The following is an 11,758-nucleotide window of genomic DNA, read 5'->3' on the forward strand; positions in this document are numbered from 1 at the left end:
TGGACACAACAAGATTCCGTGTAAAATCAACCAAGGCTGTCCAAACTACTCCGATGCAGTCGCCGAGTGATACGGCTCAGCGAGGCACCAAAACGTTCAAAACCCAAATCCAGGTGCTCGAACATCGGCTAGAAGTTAAACGAATGCATCCTAGCAGCACCATGACCTCTGTCAAAACACACCCAGCTGATGGGTTCCAGAATTCAGTCTTACTGTATATGTGACATTGTAACTTCCTTTCTAAGAAATCAACAAAGAACTTCCACAGAAAAAAAAAAAACAAAGCGCACGAGGGCCAAAAACATAAAAGTACGAAATTGCATCACAGTTAAACCCTTCTCACCAATTCATATCCAATGAAATTTACAAATTGTCAGCACTGCTTCAAAAGTCGAACATTGGAATCCTGCAGGTGAAGAATACCTCCAATTCTAGGTTTCTAACTTCAACTTTCCAGCAAATCATATCATGTATTTATACAGGTGCTTATTTTCCCAAAATTTCAACGTCATACTACAAAACTGAAAGAACGGGATTACAGAAATTCTCTCTTCGTCGTCAGGCTGCTAATCCTAGCTGGTTTTCATGTAAAAAATGCTGGTGCTAAGAACACAACTATTCATACCCATCATCATCAACTTCGACATCAGCCTCATCAACTCGACTTAGGAGAGTGACGAAAAGTACAACTGAAACCAGCTGTGCTGTTAAAAAATATCTGGCCCTTCTCTTAAAACTTTTCTCCTCCTTTGTCTCTTCCCTTTTGGGTTTACTCTTGGGCTTAGAACCTGATAACAAATAAGCATAAGAAAAATTGCATTTGAGGAGAATTAAGTTGCGACCTAGGTGACCCTGATAAAAATATCAAATAGAACCAATATGATTAAATAAAACTTCAATCCCATGAATGCCGTATGTACAAATAGGTTGCCGCATCTATACAACTGGAAAACTTGCATGTTGAAGTCCACATGCAAAGTGGATATGCTAACTCATCAAAAACCTACAATCTACCTCCTTCAGATGATTTATATCACCCATGTCCCTATTAGTCAGCTCTTGCATTAGTTATGCTAGAAAGCGGGAAGTATCACATGATCTCAGATTCCGAGCTGCAAAATGCAGCTTCCACTTCAAGAGAGGCCTAATGTGCGACTTGCTCAAGTTTCTAACTGTTAACACTCCGAAGTAAATTACCATGTTTTCTAAAGCAAAAATATGGTGTTGGAAACTGCATGTGTGCAAGCCAAATCTACTCTTGAATTTTCCACGATAAGAACAGAGGTTCACTAAAGAAAAAGAAAACGGAGCAAAAAATGATCCGGTTTGGTAAAGGCAATAAATCCTTTAAATTATAGTATGGAAAAAGATAAATAGAGAGACACAAGCCTTGAATGTAAAAGTATCTCACTCGAGTTTGAAGGACCTCTTCTAGGAGCTGCTGATGAAGAGTTTCCATGAAAGTTTGGAACTGAAGATGGTGAACCTGAGTCCACAAACTCCACCTTAAGCCTATCAGCATACTTAACAAGGTTTTCATGTTCTAAAAGCTTGCTCCGCAGTACCGATGTTTCCTAAAAGCACAAAGTGTCAGGAATCATGACCAAATACTCCCTAAAACCATTAAGATTGAACAAAATCTACTGTACAACTTGGTGTTGCCCATAGGCCAAGTTCATTCAGTGGAACCAAATATATTTATGAATAAATTAATTACACAAGTTTAGTCATCTGTACAAAGATCAAATTCCTATTAACTCATGAGTATAATAATTGATTATCTAAGATTGAAATACCAAAAAGATTGATAAAGAAATAATTGTATTAATAGCCGATCATAGGTCACATGTAAACTAGGCTAATGCACGATAAAAAGTAAGGAGGGCAGTTTAATGCGAGGAAATAAAAGAAAAGAAAATAATATATAAACTGGGCTATATGGACAAAGAAGGCATGATACTTGAAAACTAGAGGTAACTAAATAATGTAATGCCATCATGAAATCTGAAGGGCCAAGGGAGATCAAGCATAATTCCATTGAGAGAGAGAGAGAGAGAGAGAGAGAGAGAGAGAGGAGTATAATGCCATTAGGAAATCTGAAGGGCCAAGGGGCACGCATAATCCCATTTGAGTGATGAACACAAAGATACAAATTGGGAAGCTAAAATGAAAATCTACGAAAGTGGTTCCAAGACTTCACTAACTCAAAAATTAAATCCCATGGTCAAATTCTGTGACCAAAACACTGACTTCTGAGCAATGTATTAAAAGGTGGGGGTGTGGCCAAGGCGTCCAATGGATAGCCCAGCCTAGGCGCAAGGCGTGAGGTGTAAGGCTTCAAACCTAAAATTTTAATATATATTATATATATAAGTATATTTAAAACAATTTAATACTTTGTAAAAACAAATATAACTATAACTAAATCAAAGATAATATCATCTTCTTTATTACTAAGTCTAGTTGTACTTGGAAACCATGTCATATAGTCTCAAACTGTTATAATTATTTATTTTATTGTAAGCAATTATAGAGAACTTCAAGGAAACTAAGGATGAATGTAAACCCGGCAGTTTCTTACATGACACGGTGACACGACACGAAAACGACAAGAAAATAACAAGTTTCGGATCAACACGATAACTAATTGGGTCATTATTGGGTGACCCGTTAATAATGGGTTCTTAACGGATACATGCACGAGTAACACGAGGGCAATCCATTTCGACCCGTTAAGAAAAATAAATTATAATTTTAAAGTTTAATTACTAAAATAATTATTATAACATACAATAGTCATATATATATTGGTATATTCTATATTAAATATATATTTTTGTATTATTATTCTATATAAAGGTCGTACCCAGTGCACAAGGCTCCCGCTTTACGCAGGGTCTGGGAGAGGTGAGTGTCGACTAGCCTTACCCCCATTTATGGAAAGGCTGCTCCCAAGTCTCGAACCCGAGACCTACCGCTCATGGGCGAAAGTCTTATTATGAGAGTTTCTTATTATCATTAATAGGATAAATTTTACTTAACATGTTGTCCAAAATTAAAATCAACTAGTATAGTATTAGTATAGGCAATAAGACATCCCTACAAGTATGAAAAATATGAAAGAATATATAAACACTCGTGATTCATCATTCCTCCACGAGTAGACAATGATTACGCCTACGTTATCGTTTAGATTTTTAAAACCCTCCAAACCGTCATGAATAGTATTTTTTACTTGAGTGTAAAAGTAATAAAATTAATAATAATTATTGTAGAAGTGTAAGAAATGTAAAAAAAAAAAAATATATATATATATACACACACACACACACAATCCCTTGTAGTGACAAGCTTTACAACTTTCGTAAAGGGGTCAACTTCGAAATCCGACACTATAATCCGTAAACCTTAAATTTGTATTTAACCATCGATTGTCGTTTAGGCTTTATTCTTTATATTGAATTTCATTTTTTAAATTTTCTTTTTTGAAAACATGATCTTATGGGGGATGTAGGAAGATCAACAGTTCGGATCTTTGATATCACGTCCCGATATTTACGGTTAATTGAAATATGAGTCGATGTTATATAGTTTGTAGAGACTTTATAAACACCAAGCAATATTTTCACTAACGTTAAAACTCTGAACATAATATCAACGATCCGAACCGTTCATCTTCCTGTATCCTCTAATAGATCATGTTTTCAAAAAAGAAAATCTTAAAAAAAAAAAACAAAACAAAATTTGGTGAGAAAAATGAAGCACAAATGTAAACAGTCGACGGTTAAATTTTGATCTATGATTTATATGATTATAGTGGCACATTTCAAAGATATGCCCTTCACAAAAGTTGTAAAACTTGTCATTACGAGCGTTTATATATTTTTTCTATATTTTTCACACTTCTACATTAATTAAAAAACTATTAAAGACTTTACTTAAACAATAGCTATAGGATAAATGAGAAGAGAGTGTTAATGTAGAAAGCCTCACTGAAAATATCATCAATATAACTCTTGACAATATATCAAGTCAAAGTTCCAATACTGTTTCCCATGGTGATTGATGAAAATTGAAGAGTTTGATTGTAAGAAAATGTGCAAGGTTCCAAACCTTGAAACATAACTCCCTTAATTTTGTAAATCTTTTGAACATTTGATATTTTGTAATGTTCTAATGTTTTCTATTTTATTTATTATGCTCTAATTTTGGGTATGTAAATATGTAATACTTGAAAGACAAATGCGTTTTTATGTTTTGAATGTGATAATATGGTATGTATATACTTATTTAGTATTATGTTTTTCATTTGATTATTTATTGGTTTAAAATATATTTTCCTTAACGGGTAACGAGTAACGGGTCGGGTTATATTATCTGTTAATATTATCGAGTCGGGTTATATTATTTGTTAATATTATCAGGTCGATTTCGGGTCGGGTCATTTTACCTGTTTATTTTAACGGGTGTTACACGACACGACCCGTTAAGATATCAGGTATGACACGAAAATGTCACGAACATGGGAAACACAACACGAATGCCATAGATGAATGGTCACAATTATAGGAAAATTTCAAGCAAAATAAAGGTTGAATGTTGCAATTATAAGTAATTTAAAAGGAAATAAAGGTTGAGTGTAGTAATTATAGGGTATTTAAAATGATATAAAACAATAATTATGGGAATTTAAGGGAAAATAAAGGGTTGAGTGGAGTATTTATAGGGTATTTAATATGAAATAAATGGCGAAAATAAAGGGTTGAGTGGAGTATTTATAGGGTATTTAAAATGAAATAAGGGCTGAGTGAAGTAATTATTATGGAAATTTATGGGATTTGAAGAGAGAAAGTCTCTTCTTCGTTGAAACTAGAACGGCAGAAAACATTTCAGAAAACCTGGATTTTGAAGAAAAAAACACCCAGAACACCCCGAATGCCGCCCAAACACGCTCCCGCGAAGCCTTCCGCCCACTCCCTCAAAAAAGAGGCAGGAACACTGACGCTCAGCCTCAGAGGCCGCCTAGGCGCTCCCTTAGGCGAGCCTTTTAAAACACTGCTTCTGAGAGAGGTCAAAACAAGTATCATTCTTTAGTGGTTCAAACTTTTAACTTTGATAGAAATGAGTCCTATGCCAGCTGAAACTAGGTTATTTATTGGTGCAGGGGGAGGGCGAATTTTGTGCACATAACACTGACATCTGAGTGTAAATTCAGGCCAGTATCATTTCTTTTAGTTTTAATTTATCACTTGATGGAAAAGGTAGTCATAGCCGACCATATTTAGTGAGAAAAGGCTTTGTTGTTGGTGGACAAGGTAGTCTTCTGCAACTAAAACTGTCATTTATAAGTGTAGTACCTCTTCCTAAGCTCAAATTCAGTCAGAGTTCCAGACCCGATGCAAAAGTGTATATATCAAGGCCGATTTTCCCATTTTGATTGCTGAGAGTGCAACTTGAAATCCAAGTCGTTCAGACCAAAATTTTAATCTCACAGACCCAAAAAAGAAAAGCAATACTTTGTTGAAGATACTGGCAAACAAAATTTCACCAAATAAAATGTCAAAATTCTGTTTTCGAGAAGATATATAGAATCGAAGAATTCTGCTTCCTATTGAATTATACATATTGTACTGTATGTTTATTCTATGTATGGGTTTTTATCACAAAGGTCCTTGATGTTTGGAAAATCATAATTTTCATTCACAGTGTTTCAGTTCAATCAATTTGGTCCTCCATGTTTGTTCACACACATCAGTTTGGTCCTTTTGTCCAAATTCGTTTAAAGTTACATTTGTGTGATGTGGCACACATTCAACCAATCCAAATCCCCAAACACCCAAACCGCCCGCTTCCCCCCCCCCCCCCTCCCTCCCCTCTTCTCTCCCTCTCTAGAAAATGGAAAGATGAAGTTGAACTGAAGATGTGCCTCAATTGATTCAACCACCAATTTATTGTATCAGTATGAAAACTATTAAGGTGGTTCTGTTTGGGTTGTAGAGAGGAGAGAAATTTAGTGACAAAGGGGGTAGCATTTGTGCCTTGCACAGATTGTTTTTTTTTTTTTTTTTTTGGTCGGTCTTGCACAAATAACTGGGAAGATCTCGGGTGACAGAGGTCTGGAGATTGGGGAAATGTGTAGTTGGATTTTCGGTGGGTGGGTGGGGGAGGGTAGTGAGTGGCAGGGATGTCAAGGGAGGGGTCCAATCTGGGTTGAGGTGGTTTGTGCGTTTAGAGTTGGGGGGCCGATGGCGGATGAAGTTTTGAGTTTTGGCCCCTTTGGGTTGGTGTTTGTTAATTTACCTTCTCATTTTCAGTTTTTTAGTTTTTCTTTATGGTTTGAAAAACTTTAAGCAATTTTTACAAATTGATATTTTTTTAACCCACATGGCAACACATAAGTGTAGTTATGAGTCCCATACATGTGCCATGTCAGCACATTAACAGAGTTTTCAACGGATTTGGACGGCAAGGACCAAACTGATGTGCGGGAGCAAACGTTAAGGACCAAATTGATTAAATATTGAAGCATAAGGGACGAAATTATGATTTCCAAAACATCAAGGACCATTTGTGATACCCTTCTTTGTATTGTAGATTACAATCCAGAAACCATCACGAAAATAAAAAATAAAAAATAAAAACGTTCATAGAAGTGATGGTGGAAGTTAGAAGCATAATGTTCACTTCTATGGAAGTATATTTCTCTTAGAATTAACGCTAGGGGCACTAGAATTTATGCAAGGTACTGTAAGCTCAATAAATTTTTAATGCTAAAAGTAATTAAGGGACTGATAAAGACAATGGTGCCGGTCTTAATTTTCTACATCAGAGTACCATTCCAAATTAAAATTGGCATGCGTTTTCTATCTCTTTCATCTCCCATTCAAGCATATAATGTTATCTGAATTCATGCAGAATACTAATCTACAAGATAAGCTCAAGATTCAAGTTGGAATCTCAACTTCTTAATAGATTTAAACTATATAGTTGAGCTAATAGAACGCAAATGTTGTTTAATTGCTAATATAAACTTTTCTAATCTGTCTGCCTATAAATACAATGACTTACTGGTAATGCTTGAAGAGTGATAAGTGCCAGTCCAAGAAAGACTGCGTCCAAACTTGATGGCCTGCATAAAAGGAACAATGCATGTAGATACATAATCAGCATGATAGTATTAATTGCCACTTTGCGTGTAAAAAACATACTAGTACTAAAGAAAGGAAGTTAAATAATAACAAGCAGTTCCCATGATTTCATGTAAAAGGAAATAGGTACCTAGAATAGGATAGAAAATCACCTGTCTTCAAATAAAAACTTTTGTTCCTCCAACCGACGTGACAGAGCTCCAAATGCAAGGCTGGCTCTCCTGTATATCTGTCCATCAATTTTTCAAATCAATATAACCGCATGATTTGAATAATAATCAAACAAGACAGCACTTATTACTTAGCACAAAGTAGTAGGGTCAGTGAGAAAAAAGTACATGTTCTTCTACTTTCTCAGCGCTGTCATTAGTAATCCCAAGTTGCTGCTTTACAGTGTAAAATTTCTTATAGAATAGAATCTTTCCAATTGGCCATGGGAGATCAGAATAATATATCTCTTTGGCAGAACAACCATCAGTTCCCACCCAGAGTTCATACGTAAGGGCATCAGAAATCCAGGAGCTGATCATTGCCTTTGTAGATATCCATTCTGGGTTTGTGTGAAATTCAGTGTCCAAATCAGTGATGCGATCTTCTTTCAGTCTTTCGATAATGCCACCCTTCTCATTATTATAGATCACATACTCACCAGATTCAATGTAAGGGATTTTATCTACACAAAAGCCATAACCGATACCATGATTTTCATCTTCTTGATATATATGTGAATGCTTACATGCATACTAAAATATAAATGCGAAACAATAAACCAACAGAAGTGCAACCATAGAAACTAAACTCGTTCTTATATTAATTCAAATATATTCAGCAAGTGAAAAAAGAAACAGTTGCCAATGTCAAGGCTCCAGCACAAGCACAGTGGCAATTGTTCTGGCCATGTTTGTCCAGTTACATAAGATATACCTTAACTATACAAAGAAGCCCATTTAAATACATACCAAACACACAAATCCTATATATTTTTAGCTACATACATATCCCAATTGTATACATAACAGCACCATTCACAGAACCAACGATACATCCAAAAAAGTTGGGAGGGACTTATAGCATGGGTACACAGCCACCGTGGCAACCCGTGCAAATGATATAATGACGTGTAAGATTTTGTCCGCCCATCATTGAATTGTTAGCACAGGATGCCTACAGTGGCAGTGTACCCTTACCATGTAAGGTACTCTCCTACAGTTGCCAATATAATACAGAACTATATGAATTAAAAAGCAGTTGGTAATTAAGAACACATTCAAGTAGCAAGCTATTCCTCTTCACTTGTATGTAAAAAGTCTTAGGTTCAGTTCTCGCCAAATGCGAATTTGAGTCATATTATTGCTAGCTCATTGTGAAGCTTAGCGTAGATAATATTGTTTGTTCAAAAAATAAATAAAGTAACAAATCCAAAACCCATATGCCATGGAAGTTGGAACAATCAACTCAATGCATGTAAAAATAAAACCCCAATTCAAAAAATTAGCAGCAACGAATTTCAGACCACCAAACCTGCCAAACCCTCCCAAAAAAAATAAAATCAAATTAAATTAAATATTTGCAGAGAAGGGAAAGATTTGATTACCAGAGTCGGGGTAGGTAAGATTGAAATCTAAGCGGAAAGGAACTTTGGCAAATTTGAGGTAAAAGTAGACGGGCAAGCATGAAGGGCATGCAGTGGGCAAGCCGAAGCAGGACTTTCTCGCGACGAGAGTGTAACCTTCCATATAACCTGTAAAACCCAGTCAGATGCTGCCTTTCTGAATTCAAATCCAGAAGCAAGCAGGTTAGGGTTTTTTTTCTTGTCAATGGCGGGTGTTGCAGAATAACAGTGAGAGAGAGAGAGAGAGAGAGACTGGGGAGGGGGGTGGGGGGCTCTTGCCTCGGGGTTCTGGGAAATTGGGTGTTTCCGCAAATGGGTCGTGGAGTATTAAATGGGCCGGATCCAAGCCAAGGCCCAACTACCAAAAGGCCTAGGGCATTCACTTCAATTTTTCGTTCAAACTACTGTATCCGATGAGCCGCTACATGCCAAAACCCTAAACCTTTGGATAGGAACGACTCATTTCACTGGTGTCTTCTCCCTCTTATTCACTGGTATATTTTCCCTCTAATTCCCCCAATCATCATCGACTTTCGGTGACCTCTGCAACTTGACTTCGAGAAGTCATTTCCACGACTGGAAGCACGAGATTCTAATAGAATGTCGTCGGGATTTGCACTTTGAAACTTGACAAGTAATTGAGGCATCTCTTGTGCTCCTTACAGTATATTACCTTAACTAGTTGCGTTTGTTGCTTAGTTTATGTCTCGTCCAACAAACACTCATCTTAGTACTAGTGGCAGATTCAAGAATATTATTGTGGGTCAGTACGAATAGTGCAACGTGCAAAATCTTTTGGACAGTTGAGCGTGCAAATTGGTAATTAATCAAGCCTTAGGCCTGAGGTTATTTGTCAAGTCATATTGCACACATGTCTTCATATGCTAATAACTTCCGAGCTAGCATGTCGACTTATGTCAATAGTTTTTTAACGATCATGCCTACAGATGTCAACATGTGCCAACTAAACATATCGACAAGATGCCTATAGAAATGTATACAAGGGCATGAGACTAGTAACTACCCTGCCTAGTGCCCCTAGAGTCAATTCGTCAAGCATTTGGAAAGCAACTTTTAAGGGCATCTTAGATTTTCAAAGCGTTGCACCCAAATCTTCCATTGAGGAATTCTTAGCTTGGGGTGTTGATAGGATACTAAGAATGGTTATCCAAATTAATGTGGATGTGTATATTTCAACTAGGTCAAGGGACCCTTGTTAGATGTTTGACACTTGTCATTAGATTAGAAGATTAGTTGTAGTGATTATTGTTGTGGAATCTTAGCTTGCAAGACTAAGATAGATATATATCAAACTAATTGTGCAAGGTGGATTATTGTAGACATCAAAATTTTGATGAAGTAAATGTTTACCAACAGATTAAAGTTTCGATATATTATGGCTTATGTGGCATGCGCCATGTGTCTCACAAATCGTATACATGGATGTGACTTATCCATATCGGACGAGACATCAAGAAAGACCAGTGTCAACACTTGGCGGAAATGAATTATTCGATTTTAATTTAATTAAATCAAATATTAATTGATGGGGTTAAATCACAAACTAAGCCACATATCAAGTCTTGGTTATTTCGTCAATTAATCAAGTCCACATTCAAGGTCAAATCTATCCATAAGCAAGGCTTAGAAAGTCCATAAATAAGAGGATCCAAGACAGAGAAAGGGGTTAGAAAATCATTCAAACACTCGGACTAATATTTGGAGTTTTGCTTACCTACAATTTCTCACTCTAGTCCAATGTGAGTGTTGTGCCCAGTTTAATATCGTTTCTTTCATGCGCTCAATCTAATAGTTAGCGAGAATTATCCACAAAGCATCCCGAAGGAAAAGCAAGTCCTAGAGAATGTTTTGTTATTCTTCCAGCAGCTCATAGGTGCTTGGTCTGGTGTTATGTTAAATGCTTCATCATTAATGAAGTGTTTCCGGTGGCTTTGAGGATGATCTATTGAGGTGCTTCTTGTGGTTGTTGATGTGAAAATAAACTCGACACACAAATTCCTATTAAACATGTAATTGTAGTATTAAGCAAGTAGGGATCGTTCTAGACCGGGGATTAACTAGGGCTGCTAATCAACACAAATAAGACTTTAAAATACTAAACTAGACTAAAAAAACACATAACTAGACACTTAAGACTTAAAATTGACTCAAAACAACACAACTAAGTGAAATTGACTTCAAACATACTCTAAGGAGTTATTTGGACGAATTCAAGACTATTAAGACTCAAAACGGTAAATTGGACAAATTTAAACATTTTTCTAACTAATCTAACACACTTAATTAAAAGGGGAATTGATTTGGACGAAATTAATTAAACTAAACAGATTGCAAAACTAAAGAAAATTAGGTACGAAATCAGGTGAATTGAATGGTGAAATATACTAGTTAGAGGGTCCTTCTCCACACATGACATGTGCAAACAAACCAATTTCCAGTTATTATTCCTTTAAACCATGAATGACAACACCCCAAGTTAACCGTGATAGCACAAATTAACCATCATATTTTCCTTAATTCATTGAATTGGATGGAATACGCATCGCAACCAAATTATCCTTCTCAAAGTCCCCTAACTATGAAAAGCATGATAGAAAGACATATCAAAGGTCATTAAGTTCCTTGAAAACCATAAGTATTGACGAGGCATTCGTAACTATGAAAAGCATGATACTCCTGCCTAGGATTCACTTAACACAATCATGACTAGTGACTTTTACTACTTGTAAATATAAGTTCATAATGATTAGGTAAAATTCCCTTATACTCTAGCATCAAGTTCATGCATGCAAATTAAGTATGCATCCTCAATCAACATACATAAACAAGTTTTAATAACTTAGATAAGCAAATCACATTCAAGACTCAAGAAACAATAACTTGACGTAATCAGTTCATATACAGCATATAATCATGGCTTCGAATTCACTTCCAACTATAAAGAAATTAGTTCCTCATGTCTTTGAAAACATAAAAC

The 11,758-nt window shown here is 36.0% G+C and overlaps 1 protein-coding gene across 1 annotated transcript; it reads right to left on the minus strand.

Moving 5' to 3' along the window:
• Positions 1-322: 322 nt before the first annotated feature.
• LOC126607120 (mitochondrial outer membrane import complex protein METAXIN-like) lies at positions 323-9,037 on the minus strand. Its single transcript, XM_050274571.1, has 6 exons — positions 8,743-9,037; positions 7,487-7,821; positions 7,301-7,377; positions 7,069-7,129; positions 1,412-1,574; positions 323-788 (listed from the first exon to the last, which is right to left on the minus strand). Exons 1-6 carry the CDS (start codon positions 8,882-8,884, stop codon positions 616-618), a joined length of 951 nt encoding a protein of 316 aa, XP_050130528.1. The 5' UTR covers positions 8,885-9,037; the 3' UTR covers positions 323-615.
• Between the last annotated feature and the right edge of the window lie 2,721 nt (positions 9,038-11,758).

The sequence above is a fragment of the Malus sylvestris genome, chromosome 16, assembly GCF_916048215.2.
Source record: "Malus sylvestris chromosome 16, drMalSylv7.2, whole genome shotgun sequence".
NCBI classification, from domain to species: Eukaryota; Viridiplantae; Streptophyta; class Magnoliopsida; order Rosales; family Rosaceae; genus Malus; species Malus sylvestris.

Bases quoted from the DNA above. Each gene is read 5' to 3' on its own strand.
- LOC126607120 (XM_050274571.1), bottom strand. From the start codon at position 8,884: ATGGAAGGTTACACTCTCGTCGCGAGAAAGTCCTGCTTCGGCTTGCCC. The intron at 7,822-8,742 runs GTAATCAAATCT...GCTTTTGTGTAG, and splicing joins TCTTACCTACCCCGACTCTG to ATAAAATCCCTTACATTGAA. The intron at 1,575-7,068 runs GTAAGTCATTGT...TTGTGCTTTTAG, and splicing joins TCACTCTTCAAGCATTACCA to GAAACATCGGTACTGCGGAG.